Consider the following 21,299-nt stretch of genomic DNA (forward strand, 5'->3'; position numbering starts at 1 on the left):
GACAAACAATTTGACTAATAAATCTTCCAGAGAATGAGGAAAGGGTAATTGGTGAAGAAAAGGGGTTGTTTATGTCATCCTTTATTGCTTTACCATAAAATGATGTAGCTGAACTTAAAGCAGAGAGAGAGAGAGAGAGAGAGAGAGAGAGAGAGCAAGAAGAGGCGAAAGTTCAATTCCTATTCTTTGTGGAGGGCTCAACTGCAAAGAGGAAGAAAATAGAATTTTCCATTTCAAATGGGGATTTTTTGTAGGGGACTGGAGGTGTGGTGGGAGCAGAGGAGATCACATTCAGGGGTGGAAGATGGGAAGGCAAGACCCACAGTAAGGGGGGGGAAATGATTCTGCTTCTGGGATGGAACACTTCATGTTTAATAGCCTCTAAAAAAGAAAAGAAAAGTGGATTTTAGGAGCATCAATGGCAGTTTTGTAAGCCTAAAACACACTGGCCTCTGGATTGTTCCTTTGCAAGTGGGGCTCCCTGTCAGTGTGGATCAGCTGATTGGCACTGACAGGGAACTCCGCTGAAACTGGCTGCGCAAGAAACTCCAAACAGAGTTGATCTCTCCTCTGCAGAGGAAATGGTTTGGATTCAAACCGCTTCCTCCAAAACTTATCAGCCCCTTTGGTGGCAGGTGCTCGCTGCGCCAGTCAGCTGATTGGCACTGAAAACGCATCTTTAAAGGAACCACCAGCCAGCTAATTGACACCTACAGCAACCTCTGTTTAACTGGATCGCTTGATGTTGTTATGACACCAGGGTGATTAACTGGTGGATGGTTCCACCCACCTGTCCGTGTTGGCCCATGGGAGGGGCCGGGAAGTAGGGAATCCAGACTACTGACGGGATCCACTTCCCTGCCCCTACTCCATATGGACAATAATTAATCCTCAAAATGACTGGATCTTTGGCTATGTCTGACATATATGTATCTGTGTGGAGATCTGACAGTATGTGTTGGCTTCCAAAGACCCACAACCCACCATGGGGCCCACTGACAAAACAGAATTAGGGGACATTAGGAAGAATTGCGCCTGGGCAGTTTTGTCCAGCTGGGCAGGCAATTTTGGAAGGCAACCAAGCACACACCTCTTGGAGTGTGAGGAAAGGAGGATTCCATTAACCATATTTAATTCCAGAGTTTAATGAACAGAGTGTGTAAGGGAACCACTCTTGTGCGGTCATGAAGTTTGGAACTGCTTTTCAAACAAAGGCTGGATTCCTTTTTCTGATCTGCTGATCTCTCTGTGGTTTATCTACCTCCCAAGTCTTTTCCCAGATCTTCAGGGGCCATCTAAATGGAAATAATAACCCTGTTGCTTGAGATTTAACATTTCTCAGGAAGTTTCCCTTTGGTGGGAACGCTATGGTTTGTTTTAGCAACCAAAAACTGTCCCTAGGTGAAGCTGGGAAAGCTTCACCTGTTAAATCTCAGTCTGTTGTGCTGCCATAAAAGGCCCAGAAGCAAGTCCTGTGACAGCAACAAGAAAGCAGCTATGTTGTTCTTTAGAGCAGAATGGATTGAATATGTTCAGTGAGCTTGGAATGGGAATGGAATGACGTCAGAGAGGACACGGAATAGAAAGGAATGGAGCAGCACTCCACATGCTGCAACATTTTGTTGCAGGCCCTACATATTTGTCTCTGTGGCCTAATCAAGCAGGGAAGTCCTTAATCAGTTCTGTGTTGATGCTCTAGCAGCAACCATTACAATAAAGTGGAGGGGTAGAACTGTCCCATAATGCAGATGGGAACAGACTGCAGCTCTAGTCAACAGTGAGTTTATGGTAAGATCTGAACCAGAGACTGCTTAACTCACCACTCACATGCCTGTAGCTCGGTCCTAGGCATGTTTACACTCAAGTAAGCCCTACATGCTCTGAATTGAGGGGATGGGAGAAAGGGCACACAGGATTGCAGCATTAGTCGCTGTGCAACCCCAGCTCCCATCGGCTGGGGAAATATGTACACATCTTGTTCCAGGGAGCCTGTGAGAGATAAATTCTAGAAAGTTCATCAAGCCAAAAAACCAATAAAAGGCTTCCTCTCTGCAAGGATGGGAAGCATATTTTGCAAACACAATTAAGGCGAAAGATCATGTTCAAAGGGAAACAGTTTATGTTGGCAATCGGAATCAAAAGGAAAAGGAACGGAAGATTTTATGGATTGTGAGAGCCAAGTTGTTGTTGTTTTGTTTTGTTTAATTACAGCAAAACGGTACAATGTTCCCCCCCACCCTGCCCCCACCCTGTGCCTTACCCCATCTTGCCGGAGAGCATTTCTGTTGCTGTCGCTTTAAATCAATCTGCAGCCCCCCCTTTCCATTTATATCTCTGTAATGCGAAGCGGATGCCGATGTGAACTGAAGCATTTTAATCTTTCCTGATCAAAATGAAATGCAGACCTGCTGGGATTTATAACAGACTTTCTACACATCCCCTAATTGAAAATAATAACAAACATCATATTATTATTATTATTATTATTATTATTATTATTATTATTATTATTATGGTCCTGACTGAAGCAAGAGCAGAAAAAGAATCAGTAAGGGAAAGGGGGGAGGGATATTCCTAGTTTGAAAGAAAAGAAGCAAAGTCTTTATATTCAAAAATTTATCATGGTTTCTCATCAGTTATTTAAAAAAGAAGAAGCCCAAATTGAGACCAAATGACTCAGAGTAAAAAGCTGTGTACACACCATACATTTAAAGCACTTTCCTCCTGAGGAATCCTGGGAATGTTTGTTAAGGGTGCTGGGAACTGTAGCTCTGTGAGGGCTGAGGGGCATACTACAGTTCCCAAATATCTTTGGCGGGGCAGGGTGTGCGTGTTTAAATATGTGGCATATTTGCAGCCAAATATGCAAATTGTGGTTGAGACAGACTGTGGGGTGTGTAAGATAGCTGAAAGCAGTTTGAGACTGGATTGGGTGGTGATATCATTAAAATTTCTCACAATGCCCTAGCACAGCCTATTGAAGGAGAAATGATCTGCGTCGTACATTTAAAGCACTGCTACGCCACTTTAACAGCCATGGCTTCCTACATAGAATCCTGGGAGTTGTAGTTTTTCAAGGGTGCTGACTCTGAGAGAACCCCTCTCCCCTTCACAGAGGGCAAGACCACATTCTATAGTTATACCACACCTGATGCACATGACTCACCCCAAGGAATCCTGGGAACCCTCACAGAACTACAATTTCCCAGCACCCTTAACAAGCCACATTTCCCAGGATTCTTTAATGTGCCTTTAATTTGTGCAGCGGATCTGCCCGGAGCTACAATTCTCAGAGTGGTTTAACAACCAATGCCTCTTCCAAGAACAAACTGGGAACTGTAACTGGGTTGTTCAGAGTGGCCTCAGCTAATGTTATATCCCGAGAGAAGAGTTCGTAGCAGCAACCCTAACTAGCAAGGCACTCTGAAGCAGGGGTAGCCAAGGCAGTGCCTTCCATATATTTTGGACTCCCACCATTCCTGACCATGCTGGCTGAGGCCAATGGGGGTGCCATGGAATATTACGGGCAACAACATCCACAATCTCAATCATATTAGATGGCCCAGAGAGGAAGGATGGGCAAGCCTAGCCCATGGGTGGGAATCCTCAGGGTCTGGGGGCCAAAAGCAACCCTCCTCTGGCCCTTGGGACTCCCCCTAGCCATACTCCCCACTTTCCTTGGGTGTCCTTGCCTATTCATTCATTCATTCATTCATTCATTCATTCATTCATTCATTCATTCGGATGTGTCCTTGAGCTCAGATGAGACTTTCTGGGATAGAAAGTAGCCTACCTCAGGCCTAGCAGCTCCATGGGCAGAGGGTGCTTTAGATGTGGAGCTGGTTGATGGCAGGGCCGGCCCTGTCATTGGACAGCAAATCCTGAGGGGCAAGGAGCAGCTGCAAATTGTCGGAGGGCAACGCTGCATGTGCCACACACACAGCTTCTCCTGTACCCAGATGGGGTGGAAGATGGTGTTCTTCTGCCAGTGTTAAGATTCAAACTGTCAGCCCATCTGGCTTCTGCACATGGAATTAGATGGGGTGCCATCTTGACTTTTGCCTCAGGCAGGAAAATGCCTCAGGCCGACCCCAATCACAGGAGCAATGAAATTGTGCCGTGAGAGCAGAATGCTTGACTAAATAGACCAGGGAGAGCCGCCTTTCTCCTTCCTCGCTCATAATACTGGCACTCAGGGGTCATCCAATAAAATTTGATGGGCAGTTGTCCGCGGCTGTTGGTGCCCAATGAATCTGGTGGGGCAGAAGACAGGGAGGCCCAATGGTAGGCAGCACCATTTTAGAAATATTCCACTCTGCCATTTTAGGACTGTCTTCCAAGGAGAGATATACCGGCTTGCAATGCCTTTAATGTATGGGGGGTGGGGGTTTGCTGCAGGTCTGGAGGTTATAAATTGAATTACAGAACATCCCAGGATGAATTCTTTTATACCAAATAACATAATTCTATATCATACAAAGTTAAGGCGAAAGAAAGGCTTTTTCCACAAAAGGCAGATTTAATTTGTGGATGGTGTGATCATGAGATGTGGTTGACCAATGGTCTAAACCCCTGCCTCCGCTTTTTTTAAAAGCCAATGTCTCTATGGGGAACCTGTTGCCCAGCAGCCACTGCAGGACTACAACTCCCATAATTCCCCTGCTCATTGGCCACACTGCCTGGGGCTGATGGGAGCTGGAGTCCCAAGGGCTTCCAACTCTTTCATCGTGGATAAGCCTATCGATGACTACTAGTTGTGATGGCTGTGTGGAGCCTCCAGTTTCAGAGGAAGTGCCGTATTTTTTGCTCTATAAGACTCACTTTCCCCCTCCTAAATAGTAAGGGGAAATGTGTGTGCGTCTTATGGGGCGAATGCAGGCTGTGCAGCTATCCCAGAAGCCAGAACAGCAAGAGGGATTTCTGCTTTCACTGCACAGCAATCCCTCTTGCTGTTCTGGCTTCTGAGATTCAGAATATTTTTTTCCTGGTTTTCCTCCTCCAAAAACTAGGTGCATCTTGTGGTCTGGTGCGTCTTATAGAGCGAAAAATATGGTATATTACTGAGTGTCAGTTGCCAGGCAGATAATGATGGGAAAGTGCTGAAACCTTTTGCCTCCTATACCTGAAGGCGCCTGGTTGGCCACCAAGATAAATGGGACATTCTCTCGGTGGACCATTTGTCTGACCCAGATTCTGTCTAGATTCTCTGTGTGAAGGAGAGAGAGAGAGAGAGAGAGAGAGGAGAGAAAATCAGGGGAGGGGTTTGTTCTTTGAATATTTTTTATTGAAAGATGTGAGAGAACTCATCAAAAAAAATGAACAGATAGATACCCGAATAACCAGCACTTTTCTAATCATGTCATTTAAAAAAAATTAAAACAATATATAGCACACTGTCCATGTGATATTTTAAATTTTAGTATAGTTTTAAAGGTTATTTATTTTCCTTTTTTGTTGTTCTGGAGTGAAAAATAAAAACCTGAGGTTTATTCCTGCATTATTTTTTTTTCAATACCCCACGCTCCAAAAGAGATTCCCACTGCCCCATTCATTCAACATTAAAATTTCATTTTCAATGGTTATATACTGGGAGGGGACACTGTTCCCTGTAGAGTCCCTGTAAAAAGGATTTAACTCCCTCCCCCCATGTCTTCAGAGCAGTACTGATGGCACGATTGTCTTTGAACAGGCAGGGTAAGCCTTTTTTTTTTTTTTAGACACAAAAGTCAAAAAGAAAACCCAATATTTTCTTCCATTCACAAAGAGCTAAATAGGTCTTCATTTACAATATGTATGCTCACGTAAAATGAAAAAAACAAAACAATGAAATGTGACGAGTTAAACTCTAATTATGTACACTCCAATGTACAACTCTGAATAAATTAATACCAATTTTTGCATATTTTGGGATTCGTATAGCTTATTTACACAAATTACCATTTATTCCATAAATATTATGTTTCTTTTAATTTTTTTTTCTGGTACACAGGTTGAGTTCAAGAAAAAAGAAAGAAAGAAAGTCAATCACACTGACTGTACCAGTTTCTAAAGATCACTGTGGATGTTTTTTGATGGCCTCCCAGGAAAGGTGGGGAACTGGATGTCAACCTTTCAGAAGTCTGCTGTCCTCTTATGCACTGTGCCCCAAATGAATGTCCAGTGTTCAGTCGGCCAGAGTTTGTAGATTTAAGAGGAAATAAAATTCTCCCCCCATTGTTCCTGCTTGAAAACAATGTCCGCATTTCAGAAATTCCATCCTTATAGGTAGAAAGTAGCAAAATGCCTTTTCCAACAGTGCTGATTTTTTAATTTTATTTTAAAAAAAGCTATAGGAATAGGTGGCCTGAATCATACCCTTCCATGACCATAGCTCTCTCTATATATCCTGCTACAACAACCAGAACCAGGAGACAAGTGTGCATTTGGGGGCAGATGTGGTTGTGGGGCTGACCTCCGGAACCCAGGTCAACACCAAAATTCTCCCATGCTTCTTACCAACGGGTGATGCTCAAATGTTGTAGTGTGCCTCCTTCCTCCCCTGTTCCATCTGGGTGCCTCTGTAGTGCATCACACCTGGGCTCCCTCATCCTTACTCTCCCTTATCTTAAATCCCCCCTCCTCCTTTTCTTAAAATAAATATTTATACTGTGCTGTACACACCTTTTCCCCCAGCATCTCCTGATCCCTTTTGGAGGGGCTGCCTCTCCCAAGGGTTAAGTCACTTGGGGGATTCCCTTCCGGGAGAGACTTCCCTCTGGGTGTCTAGACCACTGACCAGTCTCTGGATGTTCTGGAGCTCATTGATGGAATCCTTTAAGGACCCTTTAGGGGACAACGAGGCCCGTTGGCTGCTGGGTTTGTGAACGGGTAGATCCGAGAGCGGACTGGATTCCCTGCTGCTTCCGGGCTTTGAACCTTCTGAGCTGGCATTCAAGCTGGTAGGCAGGCCAGTGGTTAGGAGGTTGGTGCTTGGTGGGATGGTGACCGGGATCTGGTAGGGGCTGAAACGCAGGCGAGGACGGGCGCTGCTCAGAAAGGGGTTCCGGGATAGCGAGCTGGCAGTGGCGGCACTGGTCACCGGCATGGCGGATGCTGCGGCAGCTGCCGCCGCCATGTAAGTGTACGGGTAAGGGAAAAGTCCACCAAAAGTAGGCACCGGGATTCCCTGGGAACAAGGAAAGACAAAAATGAGGTTACGGAATTTCACAGCTCAGAAAAACCACCGGTTGCAGAGTTGAAAGGAACAAGCAAAGGAATCGCGTTAAATTACAGCAAACAGATTTTTCATGTGTTTGTCTTGTTCTCTCCTTTCTTTTCTATTTTCATTGAGATCAATTTGGCTTTTATTGTATAGTATGTTGAAAACTTTCAATATTTATTTATTTTTAAAGAATTCATTGCCTCTGCCTGTGATTACCTCTGACCTCACCTATCATTGGCTCTGGGCTCTGCCCCCTGTTGGGCTCAATATGTCTGGGAAAGAAAGCTTGCATTAAGCTGAACAGATAAAGACTAGAAACATGATGGGTCCAGTTTGGGTTCCCCCACCTTTTGCCTAAATGACATAGTACAACTTCCCTTCCACCCCGATCCAGGAAAATCTCCTGCCTAGATACTAAAGGCTGCCTAAATGCACTTTGAGTTGCAGTGACTCAGTATGATTAAAAGCACAACTAGATCCGCCAGCAGATAAAGCAGGCTTAAAAATTTATGCAGAAAGGATGAATAAATAAATAAATAAATAAATAAATAAATAAATAAATGCCTTGATTAACCAACTAATATCGAAAAAGAGGTTTAAAAAACAACAACAAGGAACTTGCTTTGGATAGATAAAGTCAGGCCAACAGTATTGTCTACACTGGCTGGCAGCATCTCTCCAGGGTTTCAGAGAGGGAACCTTTTAACCCCAGACCTACCCAGAAATGCTAGGGGATTGTACCTGGGACATTCTGCATGCAGAACAGATGCTCTACCACTGAGCTAAAGTTCTTTCTGTGAGTCCAGCTGAGGATGACTGAATCTGTAAAATTCAGTTCCTCTCAGTTCTTCTCATTTTTTTCAGATTACCCCATTCAGAGTGCATTGAAAATCAACAAGACGCCTGCATGAAGTTGTCAAGAGTGTTCTGCCTAAGAGACGCATTTCTGTTGTTATTAATATATGTAGTTTTGAGAGTGATTCCCCTATTTCCATGCACCACTTTTGCTTCCACTTTCCCATATATACCCCACATGCATGCACATGTGTATTTGTTTGGCTGGTAAACCGTGTTGCCAAATCTGGAGAATAATGGCAACCATCCTTAACTTGTGCTTCCTAACTGAGCCGCAGCTAATCTTAAAAATCTGCCAAATTCTCTAAAGGCTTGCAATGTAGTTCAACGGCCGCAACAAAATTTCATGCACCTTTTTTGTGTAAATTTTACCTAATTTGTGTGCCCAAGGTACACATTCGTGCAAGCTATTTCCTCTAATATGAATCCATTTTTGTACATTATTTTCACTAATAGAAGCATTTTGTCAGTTTTCAGTTTACAAAAAAAGTAGAACAATAAAACCATCAATAAGAGGAATTAACAATAATTTAAAACTTTCCCCCCAAAATATATCGACAATAAACTAAAAACATATGAAAACTCTCGTCAGCTTTCTAAATATCTGCATCAGTCCTGTTTTTAGTAGGTGCTGAAAAGAGTGCAGTGAACTTGCCTGCCTGATATCAACATGCAAGGAGTTCAACGTAAGCAGTTTATATTTTTTTTCTATATAAATAAATACAATTTTCAGATGGGTTCTGCAAGGTTCGGTCTATTCATGAGTTAGGAGGGAATACATCTGAGTTATCTCAGGTTGGTTCCAATCTGATACAGCAATATAATGGCCCTTGTTTATAACATTTAGTGGACTCTTTTGTTGATTAAATTGTTAAATGAGCTTTCAGCCAGTTGGTTTTATCTAAATAAATTTGCACACTAACCACGATAGGTCCCTTTTATCTTAGATGTTAATCATGGTTAGTGTGCAAATTTATTTTAATAAAATCAACTGGCTGAAAGCTCATTTAACAATTCTTCAAATCAGTTGACAGCTCTGTTGTTGTTGGGTTTTTTTACGGATATGCATAGGGGGAATTCACACATGCAATTCTGAAATCACGTTCTCGAAATGGGGCACCCTCCATCATATAAACAGCAGGCATGTCAGAACAGATTGCATGTTTTCAAGTGGGACTTGCAGCAAAAATGATAGTGTGGAGTGCACTTTTTTCAGTGTTCTAGTCAGCCAGTCATTCCCTCCTGTACCACACTCCATTCCACCTTCTCCCCGCCCCCAGCTTTCTAGTGCCCTACCAACACTCATTCTGCATTCTGTGGCTGCTGACCATGCTCAGTCCTCATTGGGTTCATCCATCATTATTCCCTGCCCCCCAATATTTTTGCAATTCTGCAGGCCTTGAGGCTTCCCTGTGCCTTCTGGTGTGTGTGTGGGGTTCCACTTTGACTCTATATGCAGCGGCACTCACAACCCGAACATTGGAAATAGAAGGAATAGTATCCCGGTAGCCATTCTGGATACTAAACTAGCACAAGCAAACAAGACAAAACTAAATGAGAGGAACCAATGGTCTGCCTTGTTATACTTCCGCTTCCTGTCCTCCTAAAGATGAGTGCAATTGCTACCTTTTTCAGAACTGCGGTCAAAATCCCCAATTATTCTGAGCATGTCAGTGCTGTTAGACTGGGGCAACTGTTCCAGCCCAGGGCCCTTGTTCCTTTGGGGCAGTCTTCTGACGGCCACATGAGTCAACAGTTTGAATTTTACCTTTGTAAAGTAGGAAACTATCTGCACATGTACCCACATTCACACATCCGATCTCTCTATCCTTCAGCCCCACTAGCAAGAGGCATGAGTTCAAGGACACGTTTCAGTCTGGCAAAAACACCTCAGGATGCAAAGCAGGGTCGGTGAGAGGGTGTGGCTTGGGGAAGAAGGTATGGCTTAGAGAGAAAGAGGGTGTGGCCTAGGGAGAGTCCTGAGGGCCAGGCAGAGTAGCCTGGACGGCTGCATTTGCTCCCCAGGCCTGAATTTGTGCACCTTTGAGTCAGACCACCAGGTTCTGAAAAACGGGGTGTGGAGGAAGCCAAAGTGGGTCTGCTATTTCCTTTTCTGTTTAATTATTATGTAGAGAGAGAGAGAGAGTGAGTGGGGCAGATAAGAGTACGAATGGTGGCGAGAATATAAGAGGAGGGTGAGAGAGAAGCGGAAATAAATACTCACATTGCAAAAATAAACTAAAAATGAAGTGTGCCACATGCAGAGGCTAATATGGGTTCTAGATCTGAGTCGGCTGGAGGCTAGGCCAGATGGCAGATCAAGGACCAATAGGATCAACCTTGACCGCAGCTGAGAATGGCAAAGGCCCCAGATATGCACACCAGCCTTCAGCCTTTGCAAGCCAACAAAAGTAACATGACTAACACAGCGCCTAGTTAGAACTCTGGCATGTGCCCCCACAAGATCCAGTGGTGACCACCAGCTTTGAGGAATTCCTGGAGGAGAAGCCTGTTGATGGCTACCAGCCATGATGACTATGGGCTGACTCCGATCTCAGATGCCTCTGAAGACCGGCTGCTGGGAAATCAAAGTAGGGGGAGCCACTGCGGTGCTCAGTGAGGTTCCTGGAAGAGGCAACTGGTTGGCCACTGAGAAAGAGATGCTTGATGGGTCCTCCTTTGGCCTGACCCAACTGCAGGGCTTATGTTCTTGGCCCTACCTGTCTGCACGTTGCTGCGATAAGTAGTCTTTTGCGGCACATAAAAAAACCCACAGCAACTCATCATCTTCTAGTTTACAAAAAGTCCCCTGACTACGGCTAGCAGAAAAATCTATATGCCACAGGTGACCAGGTGCAGAGCAGGCGACAAGCCAGAATTACTGAAGCGCATCCCAGCACTGACAGGTTCACCTTCTGGCAAAAGCCTTATCCCCTCTCGTGTTTTAACACTGCAGTGTAATATACCCAGTAGGGCAAATGGGCCACTGCTCCACCAATCGCAGCCTGACCTCAGCCCGCCCTCTCCAGCCTGTTACCAATCAGGGAGCGGGTCTTGCCTGTAATTGGCTCTGACTTATTCTGCTGACCATCTTACTGCCTTCTTCCCCAGCAGTCTCAACAGGGCAGCACCCAGCACCACCCAGTGCTACCGGATGCATTCTGGACAAAAAAAAAACCCTTCCAATTTTCAAATCAAACCCAAACGGATAGATAAAACACCTCTTAGTTAGAGCCACAAAGCACTTATTTCCTAAAACATCTTTTTTTCTTCTTCCCATAAGCAAAGAGCATTGCAAAAGCAAGCACACCCTCCCTGCCCAAGACACAGCCTTGTTTCAGCTCCTGCCAGGGAAAAGCCATAGCTTCTATGTTCCTATGATGTCCCAGTCTTGTGCTTCTAGGAAAGTCCCCCAAACAAGGGGGGCACCCTAATGGCAACAGTTGTGTACTGAAGTCCCAATAACTCCCTCAGAGGCTTATCCGAGGCTCCTTAATGAGACCAGTAATGGTGGCGATCAAGCCAGATGAGGAACGGTCGAAGGCACTGGGTGTCTTTAGCCCAGAGATTATTAAGAGGTGACTATGATAGCTGTCTTCAGGTATTTAAAGGGGTGTCAAGCAGGTGATGGAACAAGCATGTTTCCTGTTGTTCCAGAGGGTAGGGAAAAAGCCAATGGAACCAAATGAAAATTAAATGGATTGGGGATGAACATTAGGAAGAATTTCCTGACCCGCTGCAGTGGCTGGTACCCACTGGAAGAGGTGGGGCAGAACATAAGGAGTCAACACAGTAGGTGGAGCCAGAGCAAATGAAGAGTGTGGCCAACTTAATTATAGTTTTGTCTCCACCCACCACCCGGCTGAGTTCCACAGAAGGCAAAAAGGAGGGAGATGTCAGGCAGGGTCACCTCCTGGTCTGGTTGTAAATAAGAAAGCAGGCAAGTGGGAGCTGGCAAAAGGCAGGTTGAGATTGGTGTGGCAGTTCCCCCTTTGCCCTAAAGGATCAGCTTCCAAAGCTCATGCAACAGACCGCCTTGGGATTCCTGCGTCAGCATGCGGGTTGCCTGGACCAAACTCTCAAAAGCTCTCATATCCTGCACAGAAACGATATATACGTAGGTGGCAGCAAGGATGGCACAGAGAAAGCTCATTTGCCTACATATGCTCATTCATTCCTTTGCTGGATCAGGCCAAAGGCCCATCTGGCCCAGCATCCTGCCAAAGGCCTTTACAACCACTGCATATGGTCATTCATTATACCCATTTTGCAGATGCAGGAGTGAATACCAAGTCAGGAGGGCTGGCAAAGGGCCAGATTTGAACTGCAGAGACTTCCCCAGTTCACAAACCGAGCCTCGGTGCAGCCTGTCCTCGTGCATGTTTACTCAGAAGTAAACCCGTTGCTTGAGTTCAAAGGGGCTTGCCTAGGATTGTGGCCTTCACGCTTAGCCATGCTGCCCTAGAAAAAGACTGTAGAAACATAGGAACCTGCCTTATAGCAGGTGTGGCTGTTTGGCCATCCAGTCCAACACTGCCTTCTCTGGCTGGCAGTGACTCTCCAGTCTTTCCCATCACCCGCTACCTGGTTGCCACAGCAGCTGACAGTGCAGAGTGAACCTGGGGCCTCCTATAGGCAAAGCACATTGATCTACTTGGGTACCAGGCTGCCCAGGTTATTACACCGCAGCACCATTTCCCCCTCCCAAAACAGCTCCCCGCACCTTGCCGCCTTACCTGAGAAGCCAACATGTGCTGGGAGAGGTGGAAAGGGAAGGGGGTGGCCGTGCCAGCTGCCCCTTGCGAGGCAGAAAGACCTCCGTTCTCCAGGCTCCCTCCGCCTGCCACTGACGCCAGCAAGTGGCCCATGCCCATGGCAGAGAAGGCCCCAGGAGCCATGGCAAATTGTCCCGGGTGGATGAAGAAGGGCTGGCCGGTGCTCAGCGGGTTGAAGAACTGCTGGCCGTGGAGCCCCGAGAGTGCCAGGCTTTGCAGGTGCCCGGCGCTCAGGTGCGGAGGGCTGTCTGTCTGCACCATCAGCGGGGCAAAGGACTCCTTGCTGCCTCCCAGGGTGGCACAATCCGGAGCCTCTTTCTTGGATCCTTCCTGCTGCTGCTGCTGCTGCTGAGACGGCTGGGGTGGCTCTTTCCTGCGCCCCTCCACCTTGTCTTTCTCCAAGCCCAGGGGGCTGAAAATGCCCCCTTCGGCGGCGCTCTCTTTGGAGAGATCGCTGGCTTTGCCGGCTCTCTCTTTACTCCGCTCTTCGCCGCCTTGCAAACGGGGGCTGCTATGGGGGCTGCAGTTCCCAGGGTCAGGGCTTGTTCTCTTCCCTTCGGGGAGCTTCTCCAGCTCTTGGTCGCTGCCCTTGTCTTCTGCAAAAGGAGAGGGGAAATAAAATTAAAATAGGGCTCTTGTGCTGTTGGGTTGTTGTGTTTTACACCTTTGGTTGCTTGCAAGATTCAATCACAGGAGCCTGCAGGAACAGGCCAATGGCCCAGCTAGACCAGAATCCTGTCCTCACAGTGGCCACCTCCGGGAATAAAATTATTATTATTATTATTATTATTATTATTATTATTATTATTATTGTTGTTGTTGTTGTTGTTGTTGTTGTTGTATTTATTTATACCCCGTCCATCTGGCTGGGCTTCCCCAGCCACTCTGGGCGGCTTCCAAAAAAATATTAAAATACTGTAATACATCAAACATTAAAAGCTTCCCTAAACAGGGCTGCCTTCAGATGTCTTCTAGAAGTCTGGTAGTAGTTTTTCTCTTTGACATCTGGTGGGAGGGCGTTCCACAGGGCGGGTGCCACTACCAAGAAGGCCCTCTGCCTGGTTCCCTGTAACTTGGCTTCTCGCAGTAAGGGAACCGCCAGAAGGCCCTCGGCGCTGGACCTCAGTGTCCGGGCAGAACGATGGGGGTGGAGACACTCCTTCAGGTATACTGGGCTGGGGCCGTTTAGGGCTTTAAAGGTCAGCACCAACACTTTGAATTGTGCTCGGAAATGTATTGGGAAACGTCTTTCAAGACCCGTGTTATATCCCAGTAACCAGTCTAGCTGCCACATTCTGGATTAATTGTAGTTTCCGGGTCACCTTCAAAGGTAGCCCCACCTTCAAGCATGACCTGTGTACATCCATGCTCTCCCCCACTGCAGTTTCCAGCAGCTGATATTATCAGAAGCATTGCTGCTTCTGATAGTGGAGGCAGAACATAGTCATCAGGGCTAGTAGCCAAAGAGAGCCTCAACCTCTAGGAACCCGTATAATCTTCTTTTAAAGCCATCCTAGTTGGTGGCCATGACTGCCTCCTGTTCTGTAGTTTAACTCTGTGCTGCATGAAGAGGGACTTTCTTTATCTGTCCGAAATCTTCCAACATCCAGCTAAATTGGATTTCCATGATTCCAAGATTCCAAGAAAACCTTTCTCTATCCACTTTCCCCATGACATACATAATTTTATAAACTGCTATCAAGTCACCTCTTGCTCGACTTTTCTCCAAACTGAAAAAGTCCCCAACTTTCTAATGTCAAATTCAGATTGCGCATTTGGAGGGTCTTACACAGTAAACCTCCTCCCCCAACAGATCAGCCTTTTTCTTTTGCAAGAAGGAAAGTGATAGGGAGGGGAATGCAGTGGAAAGTGTGTGACGAATGCAATGTTCTGTCTAACCTCCCTGTGAACAAATCAGAATGAACCCTCATTAAATAGCAGGCATTGTCTCATTTCCCTGCAAACAAATCAAGATGGATACTCCATAAACTGGGTCATCTCGAAGTTCCCTTTGTCTGTGAGTTGTCAAACAGAAGTGCACATTAACCAAATCTCTAGCAAGGGGATGTTGTTGTTGTATTCAAAGAAGTAAGAAAGCACTTAGGTAAAGGTAAAGGGACCCCTGACCATTAGGTCCAGTCATGGCCGACTCTGGGGTTGTGGCGCTCATCTCGCTTTACTGGCCGAGGGAGCCGGCGTACAGCTTCTGGGAAATGTGGCCAGAATGACTAAGCCGCTTCTGGCGAATCAGAGCAGCGCACAGAAACGCTGTTTACCTTCCCGCCGGAGTGGTACCTATTTATCTACTTGCACTTTGATGTGCATAGGATGACAGCCCAAGTCAGTTTAAAATGGAATGGATTGTGAGAGACAGAGACCTTACAACATATATAACAGGAAGGGAAAGCCATATTGAGATGGGGATTCCTATTTGTTTATTCAATTCTTTTTAGATAGCCATCATTCTGCTATGGTCTTTGGACTGACGCAACGAACACTCTTCTGCTCTGTAGTAAACGATCAACTAGCAGCGCAGCTGATTGACCTTCCAATTTGAGGTCGCTGCAGGAGACTGCAAAAAAACCCAAAAACCAACCCTCAAAGGAGTGGAGAAATATATACAGGTGAAGAAGGAAATTAAGTGTGCTTAGAGCCGCTGCCAGGGGGCGATAGAGAACAGGGTCATTCACCCCAGCGACTGACCATTCTCGCCAGCAAAGCGATGGGGATAAATTATATATACTGTGTATATCTAGCACTCGCTCTCCATTGCGTAGGCATAATAAAACTGGCCGTTTCAATCATGTCAATACCTGGAGAGATCCACTTATCGTGCAACGTAAAAAAGGGAGGGGGAAAAGGTTTCTTACTCCACTTTATTTAAAATCCATAATTTTGCACAAACAAACAGTGAAGGGGCGCCTTCTCCTCACCCTCTTTCCTTCTCCCAACTGGAAGAGAAATTCGATCTGTTTTGATGGGGGAAATTGCCCTTGTTGAAATGGGTAATTGGAAGAAAAATAAGATGTCAGAAGGATCGTATCTGTTGCTGGGAGTGGAGAGCAAGCGAGTAAGATGCACTGAAGAGGGAAAATATATAAAAACATCCTGTATCTGTTTATGGAATTGGAAATACACCGAACCACCAGATTCAATGGGGCTAATCCTGAACCTAAATGATGTTTACTCGGAAAGTGCCGTGTTATCCATGAAAAATACTTCTAAATATGCATGCATATTATGCAGGCAACAAAGGAAAAGACTTCTTATTCGTCGTTGTGATCAGGCTGCAAATCCGTAACAAAAAATATTTATCTGAATCTTGAAGTCTGAGGCAGCGAAATCCTAAATTTACTTCCCTGAACGCATGCCCCATTTAACTCTGCGGGAGTTACGTCTGAGTAGACAGGTAAAGGATTGCGTTGTTGAGTCTCTTGCCTTTTAAATCCAGTGGGTTCTATTTTGCAAATTTGATTTACAGGTTGTAAAACGGGGGGGGGGCAGGGGGGATTGCAAGCTAAATCACTAAAAATGTAATGATGTTTTTCTTCTTTTCTTCCTCTCCCCTTTGAAAGCTCTCCAATTTTCTTTCTAAGCTAATATTTTTATTGGCTGGGAGTGAGGAAAGAGAGTTGAGTTGATGAGAAGCCCATCGAAGCAGACTCTTTCTTTCGACAGAAATAAAATCCAAAAATAAAAATAAAACCACTCTGGTTCTTAAATTAAGCTCAGCAATCTTGATAAGAAACTCCTCACTTTAGGATTTATATCTTAGATTAGATTGGTTGGGAAGGGGCAGGACAATGCCATACTCTGTTCAAATGAGGTTTACCCCCAGGGAAATATATTCCTGGGTATAAAACATTGATAGATGATTCCAATTAGATTTCAATATGCACCTTCCTGTGTTCCTAAATTATCATAGAATTGTAGGGTTGGAAGGGACTCCAAGGGTCATCTAGCCCAACCCCCTGCGATGCAGGAATCTCACCAAATCCTACATAGGTTTCAAGGGTTTATCCCTAGGGAATGTTATTTCAGGTGCCTATTCCACACTGCAATTCTAAGCACACTTTCCTGAGGTGTAGTAAACCAGAGCCACTGGTTTGTATCCAGCTAAAAATGAATCCTGTCCATTCATTTCAATGGGTCTCCTCTGAGCATGCCTGACGCTAGACAGGTAGATTTTCAAGGCCTTGGCACGGCTTGGTGCTGAATTAACGCACACCCATGTATGTGCTGGTTAATATGTGGCATCGCTCAGTGCGATCTGAACCCCCAGTTCTGTTGCTGATTAAAAGAAAAATCATTCGATCTTTCGGATCGCAAGTACAAGAAGGTAAAATAGCTGCCCTAACCCCACTCAGCAATGTGGGAATGATGTTCACACTGGCAGTCTTACAAGCCTGTTGTGAAAAGATGTGTTAAGTGCTTTGAACTCGCTCAAGGGGAAAATATTAATTTTGTTGTTAATCAATAGATACAACCCCATGGACACAAGGGCATGCCTTCCAGTCCTGCACCTGTTTACTCAGAAGTAAACTTCTCATTGCATCCAACCTGGAGAAAAATATAGCACTTTGAAAAGGCCAGGAGCTCTTTATGTGGGATCATTTGGGGGAAGCCCCATTGAAGCCAGCGGGATTTACTTCTGAGTAAATCATGCCTAGGATCAGCCCACAGAAAGCAACAACAAAGTCTTTTGTAGTTTCAGAAGGGAAAAAGAGCCCCCACGAAGTTCAACAGGACCACACCACACATTTAAAGCACATTGCTTCTCCCCCCAAAAAGAACAATCCTGGGAACTGTAGTCCCCCCCCCCGGCAGAACAACAGCTCCTAGCACCCTGAGCAAACTATGGTTCCCACTCAATATTATTATTTTTTGGAGTGAGGTATTCAGAAACGTTTTACCTCTGCTGTTCCGGTGGAGCCTCAGGGGACTGGGAGTTGTGCCCAACGGGGAGTGGAGTGACTCCCGGACAGGGGCCGGTTCACACGAAGAAGCATCCGATTCGCCCCCATCCCGGTCTGCCTTGCACTGATCTTCGTACATCCGCAAAGAGGGGAGAGTGAGCTGTTTCCTTTCAGTGACAAAAAGCAGGCTTTAGTCTTAAGTTTGAAACAGATGGTCAGCGAGCTAGGTGCCCAGAGCCTCCTTCTCCGTCTCTGCCTTTTTGGTTTCGAGAGGAACAGCCGGAGAAAGGGATCATTGGCTATTCACTGGTAACTGCAGATATATATATATATACCTGTAACCAAACCTAAACCCATGGAACTGAGACAGCCACATATTTCTGCCCTGATTAACCCTGCCTCTACTTTCCCTGGGTCACATTTTAGATTATTACGCTTTTTGGGCAGAGACCTGGGCTCTGAGAAGTGGCAGGAATGCTGATGGCACTAACAATAATACTGTAATAATATATATTTTTTAAAAAACACACCCATTCATTGTTGCACCATCAATGTGCCTGTGTTTATTAATGGTTGTTTCTGTTAACTGGACCATCAGTGTAACAACGAGCATACTGATGGTGCGGTTTTTATTAGTATGGTTATTAATAATATTCTGATTATTATTGTGGCTTTGATAAATTATTATTTAATAACAGTAGTAGCAATGGTAATTGATAAATGGGCACGCTGGTGGAACAACACATAAAATGCTACTGCTACTGCTATTAATAACTACCATGTAAACATTTGTCGATTAAAGTGCAGGTCACAATCCCACAGGTGTTTGCTTGGAAGTAAGTCCAGTGTGCTTAGTGGGGTTGCTTTCCAGCAAGGGCTTTTCAGACTGCAGCCCCAAAAGGCAACTCAAAGGCAGGCAAACTTGGTGCCCTACAGAAGTTGCAGCCAGCATGACCAATGAATGGTCAGGAGTTAAGGGTGTTCCAAAACATCTGCAGGTCAACACCTGAGAGGGGAGGAGGAGGAGGAGGAACGAAAAGGAGTGGGTGGGTGTCCTGCTTTTTTAAAAAATCCCCAGATTTGATTACTTTTCATACATACCTTTTTTCTCTCCTGCCATTCCCGGTATCTCGAAATCCTTTTGCAAAGGGGTTGTTATCGATTTTCAGTTGAGTGATCTGAAAAATTAAAGGACAAACCTTTTTTAATTCAAGCATGGCACCTGATGGACACTCTCCCCTCCCCAACCAAAGCTGTGTCACTTTAGCTCCTGGAAATTCCCTGGCCACCCTGCTTTCTCCGCCCTCACCCATTCTTAATACGGTACACTTTATATCCCTCCCCCTCCGTTTAAGGGAAGAAAATTTTGAAGTCGGATTTTAAAAACAATAACCAAAAGCACTCTGACGATTCCTCCAGATATTAGTAATTTAAAAGCACTTGGAATAAATCGGGATGAGGGAGAGAGGGGAGGGGAAATGGAAAACATCACCATATCCTTTGTGCCAGAACTCCCATCTTGTTCCTTTACTAAAAAGCCAGCCCCGTAAAATTCAGTGGGGTTTACTTCCAAGTAACCGCTTGCATGCCGTGGCAGCTTTATAGCGCAATGCTTGCCAAGCTCCCGCAGAAGTAAATAGGGACACTTGGAGGGTCTGAAAGCCACGCTACTCCAGAGTAGCCATGGATAGGAAAATCGGGTGGGGGGGGGGAGCTCCAACTGTCCTTGGACTACAACTCCCATCATCCATAGCCAGTGGATGATGGGAGTTGTAGTTCAGCATCTGGAGGGACACAGAGTCCCCCTCCCTGATTCTGGATAATCAGTTTTTAGTTGCGTCTGCACCCCCCCCAAAAAACCCCAAAACAAAACCACATGCACACACACTCCCCCTTTCCAATTCAACCCAGAAAGCATCTCATCCGCTCACTTTTATAGATCAGCTCCGAATCCCCTCCGGTTTAAAACACACCGCAGGCTTTATTAAAAACGATGTTGAGGTTTTGCCTGAATTATTCATCGGGGTTTAATGATAGGAAGCTGCTCGGCTCCCCGGCCCCAGTTTCTCACGGCCCCCAAGAGGGAAGGTGGCGACGAAAACACGGCCAGGCTGTTTAAACGCTATTCTTATCTGGTCTCGGGGAAAGGAGCGCACGCCAGGAGTATTTTTTTTATGGGCTCTGGCGACTGGCTACAGGAGACCCCTCAATTATTCATGGCTTGGTAATATGTCCCGCAGATACCGCATTTTAAAAATGGATGCGCAATTTTCTTGTATTTTCCCCTCCCGATACACACACAGACATCTCTCACTCTTTCCACCGTTTCACAGGAGATTATTGTTTACATTTTTATATATTAGCCTACTGATTACTTTTAGATCCCCTACACACACACACACACACCCCAGAAAAATTGCCGGATCAGACGCCCATCTTATTTTTCCATTATTTCCATTATTTGCTTTCTTTCTTTCTTTCTTTCTTTCTTTCTTTCTCCTCTAATTTTTATTATTATTATTTATTAAATTTATTAGTCACCTTTTTGCCATAGCAACTCAAAGCGACTTACAATATTTTTAAGCAAAAAAACACACCTATACATTAAAACTAGTGTGCTTTACACACCCACCCACACCATCCCAACTGTGCCAAAGGCTGTAGATATTTAAAAGCCAAAGTCCTGGTTAAAAAGGAACATATTTTTTCCTGGTACCTAAAGATATGCAATGAGGGCACCAGGCAAGCTTCCCCGGGGAGAGCATTTCACAAGCATGGAGCCAGCACTGAAAAGGCCACAGAAGTAGTAATACAAAAAAAAATGTTCTCAAGGCCAGGAATGGGGAATATTTGCATATTCTGGTGGACTCCAGCTCCCATCAGGCCCTGCTGCCAGCATGACCAATGGTCAGGGGATAATGGGAGCTGGAGCCCACAAACATCTGGAATGCTACAGGTTCCCTGTCCTGTGGGGGCACATGATATTTAAATCTAGAGTCTGGGGATTATCTCAATGCACCCCTCATTTTTCCTCAGAGGAAAGGCGCTCCAGCCCCATGTTCCATTTGCATTGATCTGTTTCTCCCCCTTTCTCCAGCCTGAGTCTCCACCCTTCCAAAGTGCTCCTTAGATTTATATGTTATATGCTTCAGCCAGGACTCCAAGCAGCAACGCCAACCAGAAATCCATCTTTCTAGGACTCAGGGAAGGTCTGAGAACATCGTTCAGCAACTTTCCTCTGTCCTGATATTAAGCCCTACCCATTTCGATCATAATTTACTTTGAGGTAAGGGGCACAATCACCGCATCTGCAGTATGGGAAACTGAGGCAGAACAACTGAGTTCACATCTCTTCAGTCTTGTCTACCCTGACTGGCAGCAGCTCTCCCTCCAGGGTTTCAGACACTGAGTCTTTGCCCCTGCCCTACCTTGCTATTTTTGCAGTTTTGGGGTGGGAGCCATTTGCACACCAGCAAATTAAGGTTGTGCAATTATGGATGAGGTGAAGCTCTTGTCCAACAAACGTGTTCCCTTCTCCATTTGCTTTAACAG

General features: G+C 45.4%; 1 protein-coding gene across 1 annotated transcript in view; it reads right to left on the reverse strand.

Moving 5' to 3' along the window:
- Nucleotides 1-6,315: 6,315 nt before the first annotated feature.
- TBX2 (T-box transcription factor 2) overlaps nt 6,316-21,299 on the reverse strand; it is a 31,681-nt gene continuing 16,697 nt past the window's right edge. The window contains exons 4-7 of the mRNA XM_082201799.1: nt 18,849-18,925; nt 17,745-17,914; nt 12,793-13,427; nt 6,316-7,165 (exon numbers count right to left, since the gene is read on the reverse strand). Of these exons, the coding sequence (XP_082057925.1) occupies nt 6,719-7,165; nt 12,793-13,427; nt 17,745-17,914; nt 18,849-18,925 (1,329 nt within the window). The 3' untranslated portion in view covers nt 6,316-6,718. The remainder of the gene's footprint in view (nt 7,166-12,792; nt 13,428-17,744; nt 17,915-18,848; nt 18,926-21,299) is intronic.

This window comes from Podarcis vaucheri (assembly GCF_965113315.1).
Source record: "Podarcis vaucheri genome assembly, chromosome: 15".
In the NCBI taxonomy this organism is placed as follows: domain Eukaryota; kingdom Metazoa; phylum Chordata; class Lepidosauria; order Squamata; family Lacertidae; genus Podarcis; species Podarcis vaucheri.